The sequence below is a fragment of the Mastigoproctus giganteus genome, chromosome 7 (genome assembly GCF_048544385.1).
Source record: "Mastigoproctus giganteus isolate SK-2022 chromosome 7, ASM4854438v1, whole genome shotgun sequence".
NCBI lineage: Eukaryota > Metazoa > Arthropoda > Arachnida > Uropygi > Thelyphonidae > Mastigoproctus > Mastigoproctus giganteus.
This window is the reverse complement of record NC_143581.1, coordinates 183,609,463-183,636,261: the sequence shown is the minus strand read 5'-3', so window position 1 is coordinate 183,636,261 and position 26,799 is coordinate 183,609,463. Positions and strand designations below refer to the sequence as shown.

General features: G+C 37.9%; 1 protein-coding gene across 4 annotated transcripts in view; it reads right to left on the bottom strand.

The window, feature by feature from the left end:
- The window catches only part of LOC150083382 (tyrosine-protein kinase CSK-like), a 262,341-nt gene that overhangs the window by 67,114 nt on the left and 168,428 nt on the right, over window positions 1-26,799 (bottom strand). For all 4 annotated transcript variants that reach the window (XM_090378006.1, XM_090378004.1, XM_090378007.1 and 1 more), the window contains exon 9: window positions 22,487-22,586. In XM_090378006.1, the coding sequence (XP_090234132.1) occupies window positions 22,487-22,586 (100 nt within the window). The remainder of the gene's footprint in view (window positions 1-22,486; window positions 22,587-26,799) is intronic.

The window sequence follows — 26,799 nt, the reverse complement described above, 5'->3', positions numbered from 1 at the left end:
TAATCTCCTTTGTGGCTTGTTTACAGACCAGCTTATATCTATTATAGGCTTCCATGTCACACATTAATTTATATGTATCCCATCCATTTTTCTTCTATGTTACATTAGTTCATCTGACATCCATTTATTGGAGAACAATGTATATATCTTAGTTGAAGACCATAATAACTTTACTGCTCTGCAAATCTTCTCAAGAACAGTTTTCATATTGAGGACTTAGCTAAGAACTTCAGCTTCTGGGAATTGACTTCACAAATGACCAAAAGACAAAAGGTTTATGTGTAAACAGAAGATTTAAGTTAATTGTTATTATGTTGACTTACATGGATTGTTATTGTGTTTATTTATGTTAATTAATGTTGCATTGATTTTTGTCAGTTGTTATTGACAAGATTTATGTCAGTTGTCATTGACAAGATTTATGTCAATTGTTATTATAAAGATTGGTTTCTGTGAAACAAGGTTTATGAGAATCATTTAGTAGCTATCTCATTGTGCTTGTTGACAGGTTTGAAAGTTCTAGCAGACAGACTAGACAGTGTTGTTAATTGTCCATTGTATGTTACAGTGAAACTTCTCCTAACGGACAACTCTCTTTAACGGACATCTCTCTACAATGGACATTTTCAAATTCCCCAACTCTCCTCTATTGGTTTTAATGTGTTTTCAGCTTCTGTCTAGTGGATATTCTCTGTAATGGACGTGGACAGGCAATCTGCACTGTTTCGTTTAGATTAGCACTTAATTTGATCTCCGCATAACGGACAGCGGGCGAGCTCACGGCCCTTTTTCTACGAACATTTCTTCCACGTATTGCCTCAATCGTGTGTTTATTTTCTATTTCCAATTCTCTATTTTATCAAGGTTTACATCGCAGTTCTAAACCCTTTTTCAAGAATTTTAAGGCACGTGTAAAACTTCTGATGAATTCGGTGTGTGCAGGGGGGGGAGGGGCATTTTCTCGGCCTTTCATCTTTTGAGTTTCAGTTTTCAGTTTTGTTCAGTGTTGTGTGAAGTGCACAATGTCTTCTTGTAAACATTTAACTTTAAAAGATAAAGTCGAACTCATTAATGCGTATGATTGGCAAAAAAATAGTGTTCGCAATCTCACTGCAAAATTCAAAATCGGGAAGACGCAGGTAAGCGACATTCTAAAAAAAAAACGAACTGCTCAAACAATTTTGGCAACATGTAAATTATTAGGTTCAAAAATCATTCCCGAAAACTGTTGGACTTCAAATTAACAATGTTACGCACGAGTGGTTTTGTCACGCATGTGTTAAAAAAATTCCCATTAATGGGCCTATTATTAGGGAAAAGGCTTTGGAGGTTGCGAAATCTATGGGAGTAAATGAGTTCAAAGCTTCTGTGGGATGGCTAGACAAGTTCAAAACTCGGCATAATTTCTTGAAAAACCATAAGTGGTGAAGGCGGATCTGTTGGTACTGGGGTTGTAACAGAGTGGACCGTCAAATTGGAAGATTTATGTTGTGATTTTGAAGCTAAGGATATTTACAACTGTGACGAAACAGGGTTGTTTTTTAAAGCTCTTCCTGAAAAAACAATGAGTCTAAAAAACGAAAAGTGCCAGGGTGGAAATATTCTAAGGAACGCTTGACTGTACTATTGTGTACAAATATGCTGGGAGACTTTGAACAACCTCTTGTTATAGGAAAACCACAAAATCCTCGTTGTTTCAAGGGCATAAAGTTGAATCTTTTGAATGTTGACTGGAAGTCTAGTAAAAAAGTGTGGATGACACGAGATATCAATGAGCGTACAGATAAGTCACTTTAACCAAAACATGATTCGTCAAAACAGAAAAATTATTCTTTTCATGGATAATGCTGCATCTCACCCGCACATTGAATTGTATCATTCAAATCGTTTTTCTGCCACCAAACACAACTGCAGAGTGTCAGCCCTTGGATCAAGGGATAATAAAAAATTTTAAACTTCACTACAGAAAACATGTTTTAAGACATCTCATTGTAAACATGAATGATGTAACATGTGCGAGTGACCTTGCAAAGAAACTCAGCATCCTAGATGCGATTCAGTGGATTTCCTCTTCAGTAAACGCAATTAGAAAACAAACTGTCGTGAACTGTTTTGTAAAGTCTGGCTTCTCAAATGCAAAAATTGAAGTTGTGAACAGCAATGTGGAGCACCAAGAACAAGAACTTCAACATCTATTGATAATGTACGATACTTCCGCTACAAGTGACCCTGGCTACAAAGATATAGATTCGAACCTCACTACAGAAGATGGTGCTCTAGATATCAACGACATTATCATCGATATTTTTCAAGAAGTTCTTCATGAGGATGAAGAAACGGAAGGAGGTCATTCTGTCAAAGAACATATTAATGACGAACCACCAAAGAAAATAGAAGAAGCGCTCATACAAATCAATCTTTTAAAAATGTTTTTCGCCGCTGAAGAAGATACTGAAGGACTTTCGATGGTTTCTTCACTCCAAACAAATGTTGAAAACAAAATTATCAGATGGAAGAAGGTGCAGAAGAAAATAAGTGATTACTGTATGTATTTTTCTTAAGATAAAGTCATAATATGCATAGCACAATTGTATGTACATTATTTACAAAAATATTGTGCAAAATCTGTATATAATTTAATTTAATGTTAAACGTTTAACGATTTTTCTTTCTCTTGTGTATGTAATTGTATATTATTTACAAAAATATTGTTCAAAATCTGTATATATTTTAATTTAATTTTACATTTAACGTTTAACGATTTTTCTTTCTTTCTTTTTTTTTTTTCTCCCTCAGACTTCTTGTTAGCGGACATTTCTCTCTAACGAACACATTCTCGTTCCCCATGGCTGTCCGTTAAAGGGAAGTTTCACTGTATATATTATTTTCTTGGTTCTCAGGAATTCAGAGACTCGAAGCATATTTAAAAAAAGTATTGTATCTATCTGTTTAATATAATAATTGCTGTTTCTCGGTGGTAGTGAGGATAATTTGTGGAAGTTCTCCACTAGTAATTCACTTGTTGACGCCCGCTGGTATTGCACTACATCCGGTCGGTGTGGGACTTGTGCATTCGACACAAATACATAATGCAAATCCAGGCATTGAGAAGGGCACCAGGCATCAGCTGTCTTAAATTGGCGGTGGTAAAATATCTCACACATATTTTTAGGCTAGATTGGTTGAGATTCTATGCCAAAACAGATGAACTAGGTGGAGGTGGGCTTTTGCCTAGGAGCCACCCTTGACTCTGGGATACATGTACGCAATTCACCAAGAGGTCGCTGTTGTTGGTTTAGGGATTTATTAGGCACAATGGCAACTATGATCATAGTGCACCAACCAGAAGGCCAAATATAATATAATGTCTTATATATGTGTAATGAGAAAGTGAATGTATATAAAATTGTATATATATCTTCATTTAAGTATTGTATATACATATAATAATTGTGTGTACAAATAAATTGAAATGAAATGGAATGGGGAAGTTGTTTATTTTTGACTAGTGTTTTTTCAGCGACATGGTCTATGAGAGTTAAATAAAAATAGTTTATATTTTATTATTTAATCATTTATAGTTACTCAACCCATGATCAATCATGTCAAGTGCTTAAAAGAAAGTGTCCACAGTATCTGGATGAATATCTAGCTTATGGTTTTATCGAAAGCCTATTCGACTCAAGACAGTGTGTAATATTTTTTTTTCAAATGAGGCTATGAAACCATTAAGACTTTTAGATCACTTAAAAAAGGAAACATCCTGATAAAGTTGTTAAATATTTTAAAAATTTAAAACAGAATTTTGAGCAATGTAACACTGTTACTTCTTTATTTAAGAAGATAATGGAATGATTGCACCTTATAAAAACTGGTAGTGTTCATACAGTTGCTGAGACTTATACAACATGTATTAGACTGTAATTTCAACAGTGATGCATCAAAATCCTTCCAGTATTTTAAAAGCATTGCCATTGAGCAATGATTAAATTTGAAGATGAATCAATGAGATGTCATTTAACATTGTACACAACATTACACACCACAAGATCCACACACTTTTAAATCTCTGGCCTTTACAGTGTACTGTATCACATGTCAATGAAAACTACACGGTGATGGGGGAACCCCTGGTGCCGTTTGACCCTAAACACACTTTACACTTAACACTGAAGAGCAGCTAATTGACAACTGAAGAACGAGAAATTTTTCTATTCAGATTGATGAATCCACAGTTACTGACAATAAGGCGCCTCCTAATTTGCTATTTATTGAGGCGCCTCCTTGTTTGCTATTTTGATGATGATAGTAAATTGAAAGAAGATATGTTGTTTGTAAAATGTATAGAATCTGACTGCACAGAAGCATCCATTTTTGCTGCTGTAAAACCACAGTTTGATGAAAAACAAGTGCTACTGGAAAATTTGGTATTCTGTGCCACTGATGGTGCTACCTCCATGGTTGGAAGACAAAGGTTTTGACATTTTTAGCATTAGCAGAGGCATATGATGCAAGAAAGACGCTTATGCAGCATCATCCAAAAAAAAAAAATCCCATTTTGCCCCTCCATTTGTTCCAAATGCCTGTCCAGCTCAGCCTTAAATTTATTTAGGCTATTAACTTCCTAAGGCGCATTTAGGGCTAGAGCCTCAAGCTGCGAACAAATTTAGACTATGTATATAAAGTGCTTAGCATCATAATACACAGCCATTTCTGAATAAACAGAAAATTTTTAAGGTGGCATCGTTTTAGGTTATATCTCATATTGTGAATGCCTTCACAACGAGTTGCCATGATATTGCACTACTTCGAATAAGTAACGCTTCACCTAAGGAGAAGACTAATGTTACTTATTCTCAGATAGGTACCACCACCCAGACAGCACTGTTTCAGGGCTATTTGGCCCTTCGTCAGTGAGTGGGTAGGTACCCAAGTGATGCAATGATGGCAAAAACAGTTATGAAGTATAACTCCACAATATGAGAGATGCCTGATGGTGTATGATTTTCTGTTTATTCAGAAATGGCTGTGTATTATGATGCTAAGCACTTTATATACATAGTCTAAATTTGTTCGCAGCTTGATGCTCTAGCCCTAAATGCGCCTTAGTCTAAATACATCATACACCATCAGGCATCTCTCATATTGTGGAGTTATACTTCATAACTGTTTTTGCCATCATTGCATCACTTGGGTACCTACCCACTCACTGACGAAGGGCCAAATAGCCCTGAAACAGTGCTGTCTGGGTGGTGGTACCTATCTGAGAATAAGTAACATTAGTCTTCTCCTTAGGTGAAGCGTTACTTATTCGAAGTAGTGCAATATCATGGCAACTCGTTGTGAAGGCATTCACAATATGAGATATAACCTAAAACGTTGCCACCTTAAAAATTTTCTGTTTATTCAGAAATGGCTGTGTATTATGATGCTAAGCACTTTATATACATAGTCTAAATTTGTTCGCAGCTTGAGGCTCTAGCCCTAAATGCGCCTTAGTCTAAATACATCATACACCATCAGGCATCTCTCATATTGTGGAGTTATACTTCATAACTGTTTTTGCCATCATTGCATCACTTGGGTACCTACCCACTCACTGACGAAGGGCCAAATAGCCCTGAAACAGTGCTGTCTGGGTGGTGGTACCTATCTGAGAATAAGTAACATTAGTCTTCTCCTTAGGTGAAGCGTTACTTATTCGAAGTAGTGCAATATCATGGCAACTCGTTGTGAAGGCATTCACAATATGAGATATAACCTAAAACGATGCCACCTTAAAAATTTTCTGTTTATTCAGAAATGGCTGTGTATTATGATGCTAAGCACTTTATATACATAGGCTATTAACTTCCATAACAAAAGATGGAAGTCTGTTCCATCAATCAACTAACCGCTGGCTAAAGGCAAATTTCTGCACATCTATTCTACAACTGTCTTTCCTCAATTTGAAACTGTGGCCCCTCAGGTTCTTAATCTGAACAAGAGGAAGAATCCCATCAGCATTCAGCTTGTTCAACCCATTCAAGGCCTTATACACCTCAATCAGATCATCTTGCAAGTGCCTACTCTCCAGGTGCTGCAATTTGCAGAACTTAAACCTTTCTTGGTAAGAGCACCCCTTTGTTCCCCTCACCAATCTTGTTGCCCTTCTTTGTACTGATTCTAGCAACTCTACATCCTTCCTAAAATGAGGTCTACAGACCTGTACACATTACTCTAGGTGTGGCCTGACCACTGCCTTGTGTAACGGGATAATCACCTCCCTGTCCCTGCTGGCAAAATTCCTATATATCATTGACAAGACTCCATGACTTGCTGCTCAATGAACTTCATATTTGACTGAACAATTATCCCCATGTCTTTTTCACTTTCCACTTCCCTGAGTGTAGTACCACACATTTGGTATGTTTCTCTTTGATTATTGTATTTTGTCAATACAATACAATACAGTACTGAAAAATACAGTACTTTGAATTTGTCAATGTTAAACTTCAGTTGCCACTTCTCAGCCCATTTGCCCAACTTATCTAGATCCAGTTGGAGTAGCATACTGCCTTTACTGTACTTAACAACCCTGCCAATCTTTGTATCATCTGCAAACTTCGACATTAAACCTGATATACCTTCATTAATATCATTGATAAATATACAAAACAACAATGGGCCCAACAATGAACCCCAGGGAACTCCACTAATAACATTTGTCCACGAAGAGCAGTGTCCATTGATTACCACTCTCTGTCGTCTCCCACTCAACCATCCCTTTATCCATTGTAGCAACTTACCCTTAATGCCACACCTCTCCAATTTGTACAGCAGTCTTCTATGTGCAACAGTCAGTATCAAAAGCTTTCCTGAAAATTGTCAAAAATTGTTTTATAGCCCACCTAAAAGAAGTATATCCTGAAGTTCTTGCAATACACTGCATTGTGCAATGACATCATCTGTTTGCAAAAAATAGTCCAGTTATTTGACAATCTGTCAGTATAATTATTAAAACCATCGAAAATATAAAGTCACATAGCAAATATGATCACCTTTTCAGAAAATTGTGTTGACAATGAAGAACAGTATGTGAGGCTTCTTTTACATACAGAGGTCAGATGGCTTTCTAAAGGAAACAGATTTAGCAAAGGAGATCAGCAAACACAAAAACAACATATACTATATGGCTTGGATTTTTCGAAAACTAAATGAAGTATCACTTCAATCAAAATTAATTATGGTGATAGATTGCAAATGGGTATTAAAAGCCTTCATTGAAAAATTGGAAATATTTGAAAGAAATTTAATGAGAAAACAATATCATGGTGGCTGAAATCAATGAATCTCTCACCGAGAATGATCTTAAGAATTATTCAGATCATTTGTGTTCTTTAAAAGGTGAAATGACAAATAGATTTTCAGATTTATTTTCTTTTGAAGTGAAGCCATGGACATTAGATCCAATTGGTTGCGATGATGGATCTGCTAGTGAAGAAATCCAAGAAGAACTCACTGAATTAAAATACAAAGAATGCAAATATAAATTCGAAAAAGGTGGAATGGCTGAGTTATGGGGATCAAAAACAACTAAACTTCTATCCAACAATGTGGTCTGAAATGGCCAATGTACTACTTTGTTTTCCAATGTCTTATATGGTTGAAAGTGGTTTCAGTTCAGTAAATTAAATATTAACAAAGGAAAGAAACAGAACTGACATATATATATGTTCAAGAGGAGACATTAGAATTAAATTTACTAACATCATAACGAACATTGAACTTTTAACTAAGAAGCATCAAGCTCCTGGATCCCATTGAATAAAAAGAGTAAGTATAGAGTATTTTTTTGTTTAAAATTTCATGGAGAGTGATTAAGAAAAAAAAATTGTCTAAAAAAGTCCTTTAGGAGGCGATAATTAAAAAAAGGTTGAGAAACACTGATCTAACACAAATTTTAAACTCTAACACAGGAATGGGCAACCTTTTTAAATGGAGGGCCAAATAAAATGTCTGTGAGGTACATGTGGGCCAAATGTTTTTTTACCTTTTCATGATTTTTCGGATTATTAAAATGGTGTATAATGAAAAAATTCTCATAAACTTATTGTAATATTTATACATACTCGTATGTATAGTTAATTTTATTTAAAAGAAAAACAAAACAAATTCAAGATAAAATTACAAAAATACAATTATAGTATACAATTATAAAAAAATTTTATAAAACCCTAATAATCTTAGATTTTCAATTATGCATTGCAATAGGTTTCAATAAATAGCTTTAAAAATCAAATGGTAAATCCTCTCAAAATTATTTACTTTTATCTGTTGATTTTTCACTAATATTTGCCATTGAAATGCAAGAAACACATTCTGCAGAGCCAAGAGTCTGGGAACCACTATTGACTGCATGCAAGTCTATGCCTGCTTACCAGTGTTGCCAGAAGCTATGCTTGCTTACCATTTGGCAATACTACTGCTTACTCGAGTCGTGATATATGGCGCAAATTCAAATGATTCATTAGATGTCATGCAATCAAAATGTTAAAAACAATTTAATAACAGCAAACAATAAAAATTACAATAAATACAATTTCATGATATATATTCTTTGGTGGGCCGCTTGTTAAAATGACTACAGGCAGGATTATACACGTTCGTGAGGCAGGGCTGGCCCACCCCTGCTCTAACATATACCGAAACACGTAATTTAAATCTCTGTTTATCTGATGATATGGGCCAAAGTAATGCTTGCATTTACCTCATGAATTCTTGTTTATTGCCACAACAGCCGATGTTAACAGCATGTTCTGAGGGTGGCAATGTTTCAAATGAGAGGGAAGATATAGCTTAGGATACAAACCTAAATAACTTCAAGGGGTGTGAAGGGATAGTAAACTATAGAAGATTACTTAGTCTCAACTGTGTCTACAGGAGTGACTATTAGAATAATGACAGAACAGTTCAAGATGGATAAAGCAAGTGTTTATCAAATTTTAACCATCAACCTTGAAATGAAGGTCTGTGTGAAGATGGTGCCAAACACTTAACTCATGACCAACAACTAAGGAGAGAACTGTTCTGCATTTACCTTTTCAACAAAATTCAAGCAGAATCAAATTTTCACTGCAGGGAACAAAACAGATATTTCAATATGATCCTGGAACAAAAATGAAAAAAAAAAAAAAAAAAGGCAAATCACAATTCAAGATCATGCTTGTTTTCTTTGATAAAAAAAATTTTTCTTTGCCATTAGGAATTTTCCAAGAAGAATTCATTCTGATGAAAAAACTGTTAATCAGACATTTTACCTTCAAATTCTGAAGTGTTTGAGGGAAAAGGTGTGAATTGTGGTTGAACAAGAGTGTCACATTGTGACAATATGTTGATTTTCCCAATGAGTCATAGATGACGCAATTTCTAATGGAAAAACTAATCCTCCAAAAGGAGCATCCTACCTACACCCTCAGTTTGGTTTCATCTGACTTCTTTCTATTCTCAAGTACCAAAATTTCACAAAAAGGGGCATATTTTGGGTCATTACAGGAAGTCCATTGGCATGCACCGAGAACATTAAAATCAATATTAGAAAATTAGTTTCAGAAATTTTTTTGATTGCACCAGAAGCAAAAAACTTCATTCAGAGGTGCCGAAGGGAACAAAAGAAAATTACTGGAAAATTCAATTTTAATTTACTTAGAGTCATTCCCGGAACTCTCTAGACACCTCAATATGTCTACAGGAAAATTCAGAGGTCATGAGTAAAACAGCTGCTTCAGTGGAAAACAAACCACAGTACCTTACTCTCAAATGGAAAAATTCTTCCCTATTGAATAACTTAACAAAAATGATCAAATCTATGCAAGAGCCCACTGAAAGCTGCTCAGGCCTTCAATGGGAATAGATGGTTGTTGGGTTTTATTGGTGCATTAGCAACTAAGGCTATAATGTGCATGGGAATAGAGATCATCATCTTGTCTCAGATCAATTAGAGGTCTCCTGCGGATTACAATGATCAATATTTGCGAGAAATATGTTTAAAAAGAGTAAAAAGGTTATAAGGAAAACTTTCTAGAGGAGTGAAGCCCTTACTGACACAATTCATCACAGTCTTAGATTAGTCCACTGAAGACTCGAATTTCATAAGTGTATCAGATTACAAACCGTGGATAAAATTAGAATGAACATAATGCAGTAGATGATAATCTCTAGATTTTGAGGAAAGTAGCAGACAACTTTCCTGTGAATTTTATGTATGCTGACACTGTTGATTGGCCTGCTTGTTTAAAGAATTGTGTAAAAACATTAGGCATTATGTCACTGCTTATGGTAAGACATAAACAGGACTAATAACATAAGATGTAATTAACACATTCACTGCCTTTACACACACACACACACACACACACACAGAGAGAGAGAGAGAGAGAGAGAGAGAGAGAGAGAGAGAGAGAGAGAGAGAGAGAGAGAGAGAGAGAGAGAGAGAGCCATAACATATGAGTGGTCATTCTTAAAAATCCAATAAACAAGTGCTGTCAAAGAAAACAAACATAAAATTAACACCTACTACTCAATACTGGCACAAAGACTGAACTCTGCAGTAATATTTGGTATTTGTTTATGGACTTGGTATACAGTTTTATTTGTCCTTTGCTTGTGCTGATGGTAAGTTTATGTATATAAATTAACTTTTTATAAAATTTTAACCTTTTTCTGATTTACAGCTCAGCACAAAGTAAATGTTCGCTTTTAGCGCGCGCGCACGTGTGTGTGTGTGTGTGTTTATTGGCACATTAGCTGCTATGGCTACAGTGCGCCTATTCGTAGGAATAATAAAAAATAATCCAGTTTAAATTAGTTTCAGTTCTGAAGCCTATTTATAAAAGATGATACACTCCAATTTGTTTTAAAAAGCGGAAAAGCTCGTTAACATTTGCGTCCTCTCCAATGATATGATGTAATATCAATGGTTCTCCATGATTAGCTCGATTTTGAAGTATTGCAGCTCGATGTTGTTGATACTATGGACAGTCAATCAGAATGTGTTTGACTGTTAGATATTCTAAGCAGTGTGGACACTGAGGAGGATCATCGCCCATTAGTAGATGGAGGTGAGTCAGATGGGTGTGTCCTATTCTCATTCGTGTGAGTACCACTTCTTCCCGCCGCACTGTCTGATTGCTGGAGTGCCAGAACTTTGGGTATTGTTTCAGCTGGAAAAGTTTGTTATTCGTTTGGTTATGCCATAATTCTGTCCACTGTGCATGGCATGCAGCTTGAATTAAGATATTATAATCGGGCACTGGAATAGGGACAGAAGTTAGGTCTGAACTTGGACTTTTGGCAGATATATCAGCCACTTCATTCCCTTTTATGCCTGAATGTGCTGGAATCCAGCAAAACTTCACTAGTTGTTGACGATGATAAATCTGCAATAATGAACTCCTGATTTTCATAACAATATGGTGATTGTTTTGAGATGTATTCTGCATTGCTTTAATTGAGCTGAGAGAGTCAGTATAAACTATATATTTTGCAGATGGATGTAGAGTTAAATTTTCTAGAGCTAACTGTATTGCATACAGTTCTGCTGAAAAGTTGCTATACTCAGGTGGAAGAGAAGCTGATATGATAGCAGAGGGAAACACTGCTGCTGCTCCAATGGTTGACAGAGATTTGGAACCATCCGTATATATTGGCAAGAAGTCCAAAGGTGGTCGAGAGTAATTCTTTATCTGTTGCCTATTGTGGAGAGGAACATTCCAGTTCTGTGATATTTCAAGGAGCCTTAGGCCAGCTGGCTGGATTTTACTTGGTTTATTTCTATAGAGATTAACTAGTGGTTGATTAAAAAGGTATGGTTGATAAGGATGCGTAAGGCAAGTCTGTATTTTGGCTGCATATTTAAGTAGTAACATTTTTCTACGAAGATGCAAAGGTGGCTCATTAGCTTCAATGTATAGACTCTGAGTAGGAGATGTCCTGTATGCACCAATTGCAATCCGCAGTGCATTATGTTGAATAGGATCCAGCCAGCGTAGCACACTCCTTCGGGCAGAATCATTAACTGGAGCACCATAATCTAAACGGGATCTAATTAGTGCTCTATATAAGAGCAGCAAAGTTGTACGATCTGCTCCCCAAGAGAGGGCAGATAAAGCTCTTAGCATGTTGATCTTTTTAAGACAGGCAGTACGTATTAATTTAACATGCTCAAAGAAGTTGAGCTTACTGTCCAGGATTAGTCCCAAGAATTTCATATTGCTGGCAATCGGAATGGTGGAATTTGAAATCCGAAGTTCAGGCTCTGCGTGCAATTTGCGTTGACAGCAAAAGTGGATCGCAACTGTTTTCTGTTGGGAAAGATGATATCCATTGAGCTCAGCCCAATTTTGAACTTTATTGAGGGACATCTGCAATTGCCTTTTGATAGATCTCATGTTCTGAGAATGGCAAGAAATAGCGAGATCATCAGCGTACAGGTAAGCCTCTACAGTATTTGGGAGTACTTTTGTAATGGAATCAATTTTAAGGGCAAACAAGGTTGCACTCAAAACTGATCCTTGCGGTACTCCTTCCTGCGAGAATGTAGCAGAAAGGGAATTTTGATATCTCACCTGGAAAGATCAGCTCTTGAGGAAGTTCCTAATAAATATGGGTAGGTTGCCTCGTAGACCAAGATTATATAGGTCACTGAGAATGCCATACCGCCAGGTAGTATCAAATGCCTTCTCTATATCAATGGAGACCATAACAAGGTGTTCATTTTTCACAAAGGCATTGCGAATTTCAGATTCCGCCTTGATCATCAGATCTAGGGATGACCTGTTTTTGCGAAAGCCATGTTGACAATTACTCAGTAGATGTTGAGTTTCAATGATCCAAGTGAGTTGACTATGGATGATTTTTTCAAGAATTTTACCAAGGCAACTTGACAGAGATATTGGTCTGTAACTATTAGAACTGGAGGGATCTTTTCCAGGTTTCAAAAATGCCAAAACTGTAGCGTGGTGCCAAGAGGTTGGATAAATATTTTCCAGGAAGATCTGGTTAAAAAAAGATTAGAAGCAGTTGTAAGTTTTTGTCATCGAGATGCTGCAGCATGACATAATATATGCCATCTGGCCCAGAGGCACTGTTTCGTGTTGTTCTGATGGCCTGTAAAAGTTCACAATATTGCAGAGGCTGATTATATGGAAGTGACAGTGAGGTTCGAAAGTTGATAGGTCTCTGTTCAGTGGCGGTCTTAATTTTCTGGAATTTTGGAGTGTAGTTTGATGCAGCCGATATTGGAGCAAAGGTTTTGCCCAAAGCATTGGCTATATCTAGAGGAGCAGAGAGTTCTTGCCCATTGCAGGAGAGAATTGGGGAAGGAACAGCTGGAAACTTCCCAGAAAGCTGTCTAATTTTTTTCCATATTAGTCTGGAGTCAGTGTTCCTATTGATAGTTGATGCGAACCTAGTCCAAGAATCTTTCTTGGCCTGCTTTTGAATGTAACGTGCCTTTGCCCTTAGTTTCTTGTAACTAATTAGATTAGCTGTGGTTGGAGATCGACGGAATAAATTAAATGCTTTATTTTTTTCCTTCTTTGCTTTTGTGCACTCTTCGTTCCACCAGTAGTTGAAATGCCGTCGGGACGGGGGATTTGATAATGGAGTTGAGTACTTAGTTGCAACTAAAAGGCGGGATGTAATATAATCAGTAACTTCATCTATGGGCTGTAGTTGAATAGTTTTTTTTTGTCAAGAGTGATTGCTGACTGAAATTTGGCCCAATTGGCTTTAGAGAATTTCCATTTCCTGCAAGGCTGTTGTAATTGTGATTGTGTAGTCAACAGATTACAAACAATTGGAAAATGATCACTGCCCATGGGATCATCCAGAGTGGACCATTGCATAGCTGAAAACAGTATCGGGGAGCAAATTGATAGGTCAATGGCAGAATGGGTGTGCGAGCCACTGTTAAGAAGAGTGAGGTTTTCTTTTTCCAGTAAAGTTTCAATCAGTCGGCCACGTCTGTCTAATTTAGATGAACCCCATAAAGGGTGGTGGCCATTGAAATCCCCTAACAGGCAGATATGGGAGGGTAGCTGTAATAAAAGTTCTTTAAGATCATTATAGGAGTAAGCATGATTTGGTGGGAGATAAATTGAGACTAGAGTTAATGCAGTCTGAGTAATCAGACGCACAGCGACAGCTTCGATTTGGGTTTGGAGAGTGATCTGCCTAGCTGGAATCCTTGTACTAATTAAAATAGCTACACCACCACGAGCAGAATCGGATGTATTCCGATCTCGCCTATAGACCGAGTAGTTTTTTATGGAAACGGAAATTTGAGCAGTTAAATAGGTTTATTGCAGGCAGAAACCAACTGGAGAGTAGTGATTTATTAAGTAACGGATGTCGTCAATGTTTCCACGAAAGCCTCTGCAATTCCATTGCAAGATGTTAGGCATTACTTGAATTTAGAAGAAGAAGCTGTACCTGACGTGGCTGTCTTATGGTATTCTGGCTTTGGTTTGTCTCTTTTTGGAAAGGAAGGGTGACCAGTGTCCATCTCTTCTTCTGCAAATATTTCCAGAATTGGATCTTCCTGTTTGGATGGGTATCCATCCAAACAGGAATCGATGTGTCCCGAGTAATCTTTTTTGAAGTCGAACTATCATTATTTGTAGCAGTGGCATTCACTGGCGGAGACTGAGATTTTGCTGGTATTGTGAAAGGCGTATTATTTGCTTGGTCTGAGTGCTTAACGGCACTGGACTGTTGCTGAGAGAGGACAGCCCGAGCCCAGTCAGAGATGGAAGTGTTTGAAGGAACGGTAACATCGGTTTGTGTGGCAATGGTTTGATATTTTTTTTGCAATATTGCCATAGGTACGGTTAGGTATACTGGGTGCAATTAATTTTCTTGCCTCCTGATAACTAACTCTGTTTTCAACTTTATATTTCACAATTTTTTTCTCTGTTTTCCACCTCTCACATATCTTAGAGTAGGCTGGATGGTTGCCTTTGCAGTTGGGAGAGATCATTTCTTTCACCGAACAACCACTTTGAATGTGATCAGAGGATCCACAGTTGGGACAAACTGGGTTGCTTCTGCATGTCGTTTGAGAGTGGCCATACTTTTGGCATTTATAGCATCTCAACGGATTGGGTATGAAAGGACGAGTGCGGCAAAGTAGATATCCAGCTTTTACTGATGAGGGTAGTCTTGGACTGTTAAAGGTGAGAATGATATTTCTGGTACGTGTGAGAATATTGTCTTTTTTTATCATAATTCTTTTTACAGCAATTACATTTTGTTCCTGAAGCTTTTCTTTAATTTCTTCCTCCGTCACATTCATAAGGTCCCAACTAGATATTACACCCTTTGATGTATTTAGGGTTGCATGTGGAGTTACTTTCACTGGAATACCACTGAAAGTTGTCTTTTTTAGTAATTTTTCAGTGTGTGCCATTTATAGTTTCAATAAGTAAGTCCCCTGATTGCAGTCTCTTAACCGTCTTGGGAGACCCTGCAATACTTTCCAGGTGTTTTTGGATTAGAAAAGGGGAAAGCTTACTGAGAGGCTGGTCAGACAGTGAGTGCATAATTAAGAATGCAGGTAAGTCTGTCGCCGAGGGATTGGTTTTCAACCTCTTTGCTTGCGACAAATCATGGTCATTTTCTGTGTTTGGCCGACAGCTCTAAAGTTGGAAACATACTTTGTTCTATGTTGGCTCCTCTTAGCCCCTGGCAGATGAACTTTTCTGCCAAGGTTACCGGCCCCGCCAAGGGGAGGCAGGAGCAGTGCCTGGTGTGACCAAGCGAAAAGTAGTAAGTGGTTAGTAGTAAACTGGAAGAAATAAAGAAAGGTGCCTTTCCTTTCTTGCTCTGTACCAGTGTTTTTGTAACAAGAGCTGTTTTTAAATGAATAAATTTATTAACGTCAAGAACGTAAAATAACTATAAATCACTTTTGGGAAATCGCAGTAATAGCACAGAGAAATCGCTTGGCACCCGGGGCCTCCCTTTTAGCTATAAACTCCAAACTTTTACTTGTCAACCATTATTTGCAAATTTTCGGAATGCTCATGATGCTGTTGGAATGTTTAAGTGTTTCAACATTGCAAATAGTATAGCACACTAGACGTGCCTCTCAAATTTAGGTGGCAGAAAATGAGCTAAGAGTTTTTTTTTTTTTGATTGAATGATTAAAATATGATAGTCAGAATTTTTATTCTTGATTTATTTTAATAATTAACTAGGGGACTTTGCCCCTGTTCGCTTTGCTTGCCAAACCCCGCACACATTTTTCTACATAAAATGTCGAGTTATGGAGTAAGTAAAATATTTTCTACATAAGACACCTGTCAAAACACACTGATCAATATCCAATCAGGAAATGATCTATGTAATTATTTACCTATGCCGTTTAGTGAGGTAATTGCCCTGCCCACTTGTACCATGTGACCCACATCCCTCTTCTCCCATTGGCTACCCCACCATGCAGCATTCTCAAGGTCGAATAAATATCACTATCTAATTATTTACCTGCATTTACATAGGTCACTCGGGTAAAGGCCTTTTGCTTTGGGTTCTATAATGCATGATGAATATTGTTGCATCTGAAAGAGCAGGACTAAAATATTTAACGTTATGGAGGCAGTTTTCTTTCAACGTGGAGAACGTTGGCATGCGTCCCATGTATGCACTCTACGTTGTCAACAGCAAGTGTCTGATTCTGCCCAGTAACCCATTTAATGTTCCCTCCATTTAACATTCACCAACCTCACGCACGTGCTTCACATGTCTAATACATGACCACGTACGGCATTAGTATTAGTAACGGCCGCATGGTGCAAGAAAGCCTATGGCTTATGCTGCACCAGCCAAAAAAAAAAACACAAAAAAAAAAAAAAAAAAAAATCCGAACAAAACAATGATAAAAACAAAAAAAAAAAAAATAAATAAATAACTAAATAATAATAATTAATAAATAAAAAAAAATAAATAAAAAGGAAATTAAACCTATCATCCTATGTGCTTCCCTTACCCGAAAGTACTATCCAGATGCCCTTTGAATTTCCCCAAACTGTCGGCCTCTACCACCCATGAAGGCAACTTATTCCAGTAATTTATAACTCGCTGGCTAAAATAGAACTTCCTGCAATCCAATCTAAACATTTCCCCCCGTAACTTGAATTTATGTCCCCTAGTTCTAGCATCATTTATAATCTTGAAAATTTTGTCCTCATTCATTTTACTGATGCCTCTCAGAGCCTTAAACACCTCAATCAAATCTCCTCTAAGGTGTCTAGTTTCCAAACTCTGCAATCCACATATTCGAAGTCTTTCTTCATAAGGACGCACTTTTGCCGATCTCACCAGGCGAGTTACCCTTCTTTGCACCCTTTCAAGAAGCTCGATGTCTTTCTTCAGGTGCGGTCTCCATACTTGAACACAGTATTCCAAGTGTGGTCTAACATAAGCCTTATATAATGGGATTATCACGTCCCTATCTCTACTTGCAAAAGTTCGATAGATCATCGATAGGACACCATGGGCCTTCCTTGCAACCTGTTTACAATGCTCAGAGAATTTCATGTCTGACCGTATCGTAACACCCAAGTCCCTTTCCTCCAGTACTGGCTTTAGTTGAACTCCACCAAGTGAATAAGTTTTTTTGGGATTACTGTTTCCCAGGTGTAATACCTTACACTTTGTTGGATTAAAGCACAGCTGCCATTTTTCTGACCATTCCTGAAGTCTATCTAGGTCTCTCTGAAGAAGCTCAGCTTGACAGTGATCATTAACTACTCTCCCAATTTTAACATCATCTGCAAATTTAGACATCACGCCCTCTATCCCTTCATCAATGTCGTTTATGAAAATTAAAAACAACAGTGGTCCTAATACTGATCCTTGGGGAACCCCACTTCTTACATCAACCCAATCTGAGGAATAGCCATTTATCACAACCCTCTGCCTCCTGCCCTGAAGCCATCCTTCTATCCATCTAAGGATTTTCCCAGTGATTCCAACCTGTTCCAGCTTATAAAGCAACCGCTCATGTGGGACTGAGTCAAAAGCTTTGCTGAAATCTAAATAAACAATGTCGAAATTATTCCCTAAATCCAGCTCGTGAGTGACCCTTTCGAAATAGCGAACCAGATTTGTTAAACATGATTTTCCCTTTACGAAACCATGCTGAGTATCCTTGAGAATTTCAATTCGATCCAAATGATCCTGAATTCCACCCTTGATCATTGCCTCCATGATTTTCCCTACTACAGAAGTCAGACTGACAGGTCGATAATTTCCAACTTCACTTTTAGAGCCACCCTTATGTATGGGAGATACATTTGCACTTTTCCAATCCAAGGGAATCTCCCCAGAGTCTAATGATGCTCGCATAATTAGCCTCAATGGTTCAATGCACTCGCTTGCCGCCTCTCTTAAGATTATAGGGTATATTCCATCAACTCCAGGAGCCTTACTGGTCTGTAGGCTCGAAAGTTTTTTCATTAAATAATCTTGCGAAATTTCAATATCATTAATTACATATTTTTTAACTTCGCTCCCACAATTTCCCTTTGTCACAAAAGGCTTTTCATTTGTAAATATCGATGCAAAATAACTGTTGAGTTCATCTGCAACGGCAGCTGGTGTATTTATTACTATCCCCTTTCCCTTACATAAAGGTCCGATCTGGTTTGTCCTGCTCTTCTTGGCATTTATATATGTGAAGAATTCTTTATCCCCCCTCTTTGCTCTGTTTGCTAGTGATTTCTCATAAACTGCCTTTGCCTGTCGAACCTTTTCTGTGGCTCTATTACACATCACCTTGTAGCTGTTATAGGCTTCAGTACTTTTTATTGTTCTGTAACCTTTCCATGCCACCTTTTTCTGCTCAAGTAATGCGGCAACTTCACTAGTCATCCAACTTGGAACCCTCCTCGTGGAGTATTTTTTTAATGGTATATACGCATTCAAGGCATCTGTGATTAATGTTTTAAAAGCGTACCACAGTTCAATTGTATTCATTCTCTGCGCGATATCTACCCAGTTAATAGAGGCCATGTAGTACCTTAAGGCATCGTAATTTCCTTTTCTGAAATTAAAACCCATTCCTTTGCCTTTTACTGCTGCTACCTCTCTCGTCATCATCCACCGTAGAACTCTGTGATCACTTCCTGCTACTGGTTCCTCTACTGTCAGCCCTGTTATGTCATCTGATTCATGTGTGATGATGAGGTCTAGGATATTCTTTTCCCTAGTATTTTCCCTGACATGTTGATACAAATAACAGTCATCTAGTTGATTTAAAAATTTTGTTCCCCATGTCGAGTTTCCTTCCCATTTACTCCAATCAATTAGAGGCAGATTGAAATCACCCATAATAAGGCATTGATGCTTACTTGCCCATTCCATTTGCATGTAGAGGCTTTTGTCATAATCTTCACAATCACCTGGTCTGTAGATTACTCCTACTCGCATTATACCTTTGTTTCCAACTATCTCACACCATACAGACTCTATACTAGCATGTGAAACGTCTGAATCCGGGAAAGCTATCGTCGCACTCAGGCTGCTTCTGATAAGAAGCATTACCCCACCACCCCTTCCATCTAACCTATCCTTCCTAAATACATTATACAAGCTGTACTGAAACTCATCATCCCCAATTTCCGGGTGGCACCACGTCTCTGTAAGCCCTATTATGTCCGCGTTACTTGTTTTAACCAGCAGTTCGAATTCGCTCATTTTATTGACGACACTTCTAACGTTACTGTATAAACAATTAAGATTTACTGTTCTTGTATATTTAACAACCCTAACACAACCCTTGAAGTTTTTTAGGCTCTCTTCCCTGGCATTAGCTACCCGCCCACGTGAAACGTTTGTGCCCCCAGAACATCTAGATAATACGTCCAGTTGGGGTAACAGATAAGAACTCTTGAGGTATGTGCAAGAGTTACTTTGACCAATATTATCAGATAAACGCGTGTCAGTATTACCCACATCCCCCCTAACTAGCAGTTTCCCTGAACCTTTAAGGTATCCTCAATAATACTGGCAAAAACGTTTGCACCGCCTTTGTTTAAGTGTATCCCGTCTCTACAAAACAAATTCCTTCTACCTACAAGCATTATTTGATATTGCATTGTAATGTATTTGTATATTAACGTTAGCTGATGAAGTCAAAGTTAATGTCGTCCCGATATAGTAGAGGTATGATTGTAAATAGTTTAGTTCTTTGTAAATATTTGTATAGTTTTGTATTGCATAATGTTATTATTTGTATAATAATAACATTATACTAATATACTAACATTATAATGCACTGATCGAAATCTAGTCAGGAAATGACCTATGTAATTATTTACCTGTACATGGTGAAAGAGGCCTATGCGCTCTGGATTCATATTATTGAAATGAAAAATAATTCCTCAGAGCGGTTAATACTAGAATATACATATAGAGAACGGTTAGTATTCAAAAGAGCTTTCGGCTGAGTAGACAGCCTTCTTCAGTTAGACATATTGAATGGCAGTTAGAATGGAGATGTGCACTGCAAAGTTGGTGCGTGAGGCGTGTGGCTAATTGTTTGAGGTTGAAGTTTGTGGCTGTGACGTATGGTGGTGACGCGGCCAGCGTTTGTCTATGGACAGAATTATTGCTTCTGTGATGGGGTTAACTTGACAACCACTGTTCCTGTTCAAAGAGGTATCCGAGCATTTTATGTTTAACGATTCCAACTAGGTGCGCCGTAGGTAATGGTGGGACCTGTCCACAACCACGACATCGCGGTGTGGGTCAATGTCGTGGTGGGTTGTCCAGACATGCTCAGTTCGGTTCCCCTGTCAGTTCGGTCACGGCAAACATCGTGATGGAGGAGTTAGAGGGACGTGCGTTTACACACGCACCAGATCACATCGCCTTTTGGTGTCGCTATGTAGACGACGTGTTCGTAGTTATCCCTAGAGACTCAGGTCAGCGAATCCTAACCCACCTCAACTCGCTATTGCCCTTCATAAAATTCACGATTGAGCTGGAGTCGAACAACACCATACCATACCTAGATACCCTCGTCCAGCGCGAAGACACATGCTTTAAGACGACAGTTTATCGTAAACCTATGTGTGCTGGCCAATTTACCAACTTCCAGTCAGCACACGCACGGGGTCACCTCCTCACCACTGCCCGAACCTTGCTAACTTGCACCTGGACACACTAGCTCTGCAGGTGAAAGATGCATAGAGATCACCAGGGTCAAAGTGGATCTTGCGAGGTGTGGCTATCCCATCGACATCCTTGACAGGTGTGACTACAGGCACGCGACAACGTAGCGACCAACAGTGGTGAGTCATCCACAAGGGCATTTATCCCATACTACCCCAACCTGTCACAACAGATCGGTAGAATCCTAAAATCACATGGGATAAAGTGCATCCAACTCCTAGGCAAGAAACTACGTTCTCTCATTTCCAACGTGAAAACACCTGTCCCCACCCTTCTGCAGAGCGGTTTGGTCTATCGCATCTCTTGCCGTGACTGCACTAGCTGCTACTTTGGAGAGACTGGACATCGGCTCGAGAAACGTCTCTCAGAACATAAAAGGGCGATCCGTTTAGCAGATGTGGAACACTCAGCTATTGCCGGGCATGTCTGGACAACCCACCACAACATTGACCCACACCACGATGTCGTGGTTGTGGACAGGTCCCACCATTACCTACGGCGCACCTGGATGGAATCGTTAAACATAAAATGCTCGGATACCTCTTTGAACAGGAACAGTGGTTGTCAAGTTAACCCCATCACAGAAGCAATAATTCTGTCCATAGACAAACGCTGGCCACGTCACCACCATATGTCACAGCCACAAACTTCAACCTCAAACAATTAGCCACGCGCCTCACGCACCAACTTGGCAGTGCACATCTCCATTCTAACTGCCATTCAATATGTCTAACTGAAGAAGGCTGTCTACTCAGCCGGAAGCTCTTTTGAATACTAACCGTTCTCTATATGTATATTCTAGTATTATACCGCTCTGAGGAATTATAATTTTTCATTTCAATAATTACTGTACATTTGTAGTGATGTAATTGTCCCGCCCTCTTCTCCCATTGGCTCGAATAAGTGACATAACTGCCCCACCCTCTTCTCCCATTGGCTTGAATAAATATCACTAGGAGGCAAACTTTTTTAATGTATAGAGAGATAATACTAAATATTCCAGACAATTTTACAGCTGTTTGAAAAGCAGTAATGCAATTCTCTGCCACTTTAGTAAAGGCAAAACCTAAATAAAAAAATAATAAATATATATATATATATAACCATAATTATTGCACAAATTATGAAATAACTGTTGCAGTAATGGGACAATTACCTTTTCCATTAAATACTTTTCTTCTCTCCATATAATAAATAGGTACCTTATTAACTACTTTAATTTTTTTCTCTTAGAAATTATTTAATTTTTAGAGCATGTTTTTCTCCTCACCTTAGCAACACTATCTTCAGAAATTAATACATTCCGTGCTGCCAAGTCTCTGTGAACTACATGTTTTGATTCCAAATATGCCATACCAGAACATGTATCTCTAGAAACAGTAAAAGCACACATCAGTTATTTTTTAACAACTAAACGGATAAAAATAAAATAAAATAAGAGATAAAATAAAATGTCTCCGAAGTTTTATATTTGATCTATCCCTCTAATTCTGCATAAGCCATCTGCCTCTACAAACTTGTTTCAATAACTGATTACTTATGCCTACATAATTAGATTTGCCCAACCCTTTTATGGCCTTAAAAACTTCACTCATATCACAAGCACTGTTAGGTACTGTTTCTGTACCTAACTTCCATTGCTGGATACCCAGCCACGTTGGAATTCTAGAAAACGAGCGTGCAGACGAAGCAGCAAAACACCCTGCTTGCTTTGATTCCATCCCAGTGCCTTATTCTGACTACAAGCCAATCATATGGCAGATATGTACTGAGATGTGGTATAATCAGAGAACCAACAAACTTCTTGAAATAAAACAAAATCCACAGCTGTGGAGATCTAGTTCCCGATTAACCAGGAACGAAGAGGTAGTGCTTGCAAGAGCACGAATTGGCCATACGCATCTAACGCATCTCTTTTAACTGCTGGGAGAAGAGCCTCCTCTCTGCTCGCATTGTAGCTCCATTCTTACAGTGAAACATATTATCATTGAATGTGCACACTACGATTCAGCTAGAATTGAATGTTTCAGATCTTTAATTAACTCACAAAAACCCTTGCAACTAGCCCATATACTTGGAGATGATGCCAATCTATCTGAGCTGTTTAAATATCTAAAAATGATAAATGTATACAGTCACTTCTAGAACAATTTCTTTCATATATTGACTAACACTCCAAAGTAATAAGTGCATTTTGGCCATAGCAGCCCTTGCGCCAATAAATGCCACTCCTCCAAAAAAGAAATCCAATGTTGCTGCCCTATGGATGGCAATACCCAAAATGGAATTGAATTTTCTGGTAACTTGATCTGTTTTAATTTTTACTCTAAATACTTTTGACTTGTCACATTTAGTGACTAATCCAGACATAGCAATGCATGAATGCATTTATCTGCAATCAGTCTGAATTAGTGCATGTTGAACAGAAGGTGTTTTTATGTTTTTTTATATTTTAAAATTAGTGATGTTACTAAACAGAGAATTTGCATCAAAATTAGGGAAAAGTGCAAAAGAACCCACAGAATGTTAAAAACAGCTTTTGGAGAAGATGCCATGTGTCTTCAAAGACTTTTCAGTGGTTCATAGAGTTTAAAGAGGGCTGCTTCTCCATCGGAGATGATCCTCACTCTGGTCACCTTTCGACTTCAAAAACAACAATTTGTGATTTGAAAAAGAGCGATTGACATTTAATAATATGCAAAGTTGCTAGGGGAACTTATATTTCTTATGGGATGTCAATCAATTTTAACACAAGATTTGGGAATGCAATGTGTTTCTGGTGGAACAAGAAATTTGTTCTGCCAGAACAGACTCTTTAGTTATGCTGCCAAGGCTGAAGCCCATTATGTTTTACACTTAACTTTCAACAGAGAAGTTTTAAAGTCAATACAAACTAAAAAATTAAAGTGCTAACAAACTAATGTTTTAGTAGAGAATTAAAATATAAAACATTTTCAACTTGAAATGGAGATAGACAACTTGGCTCTTCTGCTAATGAGAGAGGCTTAAACACTTCCCAGTGAGCAGTTTCCATTCCTGCACTGGAAGGCAGTCCCTGATGTTAGAACACTTCTGTGTTTAATATAGTTGAGAAGGACTTGACATGGTTTTCCATGGAATGAAGATTTTTATAATGACCACTTTTATACTATATGATTTGGGTTCTAGCAAGATTTCTATTATCTTAATGTATAGTGATTCGGTTAATAGCTAAATAAACTATCTTAATATTCACGGGGTATACGAGTGGTCATTATAGAAATCTAGACTGTTTTTGAAAAGACTGTGTTTGAAAGTTTCCTCAAAAAAATTTGTTAAATAAGTGAAATTTTCACTACTAGTTGTACCCGGCGTAACATAGCATCTTTCTGATTATGGTATAAATAGTTTAATCTAGATCCTTCAGTCTTCACCATTCTTGTTTAGCAGTGTTATAATTCTACAGCAGTCGCCTGTGAGATATATGCATATGTCTCTATTTGTAGGTGGTTCCCAGTCTTCTCCAACAAATATTGCAGCAACCTCTGTTTTGGATGTAGGTGCATTATATTGTCTCTTATCTAAGTCCAAGTCTTTTATACATGCCTTGTGCACATTCATTGTTGGATTGGCCTAGATTATTTGATGCATTTGTTTATATGATTCAGCAAATGGGTTAACTTTTCACGGCATCTCGTCCAATTGTTGAATTACTTCAGTCATACACCCTTGGTTTGATTGTTTTTCAAACTATTTTGTTGTTGTTGCTTCAGCAGAACCAAAAATATAAAGTTGTCCATATCGTGGCTTATTTGCCTCGTTTGGATATAGTAGTGAGACCAAATGGTAAATCTGGCCGTGTATTCTAGAACAGTATGGACCATTTCCAGGGGGTGATTTAATCTCTACGCCCACTGATGTGAATGCCATTGCTGAGTTGTACTCTCGTATATGTTCTCTAGTTATCTGCTTCACGTGTATCTCCCCCCCTCTTCAGCAGCTCTTGTAATAGAGTAGGTGTCTCAGACAGTGGGTCGAGTGAAACCTTTCCACTGTGACAGCATTTAGTGTATTTATTATTCAATGTGTTTAGCTCGTGTCCCCAATATCTTGCAATGCAACACTCACAGTTGTAACACATATTTCCTGTCATGCTCATCCACATTAATTACAGCTTGTTGATTATTCGCATCCGGTACTTCTAATTGATTAGTCCTACGGTGTTTCGTCAGTCTTCTCATTTCCAATCTTGCTTCTCTTTCTTCAATGTTTTCTGTCAGTCTTTATAGTCAGTCTCATTTCAGTCTCTTAGTCTATTAGATCTCTAATGTTTCATTAGCATTTCTTCTACATTTTCTCAAAGTTCTTACACACTGTTCGGTCATTTTTACACTTCTTAAAACTTAGAATGGTTTATTAAAATTAAAGACAGATAAAATAAACATACGTCGATAGCTTTCAGGCATAGGTTGCCTTTCTTCAGTCGAAAAACAGTACAAAAATTAATAAAGAATGCCTGGTACAGTGGTCATGAGAGGTGAACTGCATAAACGGATGCTGGCAACAATTAGCAGTTGGAAAATTTGGGCAGCATACCTAAGTATTTATATATATATATATATATATACTTAGGTATGCTGCCCAAATTTGGATAATAGTCTTACCATATCTTCAGTCAGCAGGAATTAACCAGCCACCAGTGCCATATTCTTTTTCATATGGTACATCAATCTGGATCTTATAATAAAATGATCAGCCAGAAGCTTCAAAGCAATTATTTGCAATGCCTCAATTAGCCACCACTTTACTTATTGGAGGCTTAAAGTGGTGGAACCCATGTTTAGTCTCCAGAGCAAAGCTTTGGCAACTCTTCCATCTCTTCCATCATGCAGTATATCTGATGTCTTTTAAGGTTATGACAGACATGGTGGTGAGATTCAATCTTCCTTACATTTTGAGGGTACAACTCTAAAATAAATGGTGTTCGCAGGCCGGCTGATAGATAGTCCATCCGATGGAACCTACTGATAACTCTCTAAGAGGCTTCCAGATCACCTAGTGTATAATCTCCCTGCCCCTACTGTGTCAGATAGTGACTGGAGGCAGTCCAAGTAGTGTGTATTGGGGGGGGGGCATTGTCGAGGCCATGTTATGTCAAGGAGCTGGGTACATTCTTGCCATGTGTACGCCATATCCAAGAATTTAATTATTTCATACAGCATGGCCTCCCTTCTCACTACTGAATACATCATGAATTGTCAAACCAACAGAAAAAAACTTATCTGCAAAAAGATCTAAACCTCCCAAACACTTCTCATACATTTAAAAAATATAAGTGGTCTCAGTTCTAATTTCAATGATACGTTACTCTCTGAAAACCCCATGTACTTTTTCTTAGTAATTTGGAATCTACTCTTTTCGATCTTCTTTGACTTAAAATCTCTATCACATTCTGTAAAATTCATCTGTTGCCTCTCTCCTTCTCCCAACTCCACTAATCACTTGGAACTCTCTTTGAAACTTGGACTTTCCCAGACCAACTTTCCTAACAGTGAGGTAATTTTCCTTGTTGATTTTAATGTTCACAACTCCAGCTGGAATCTA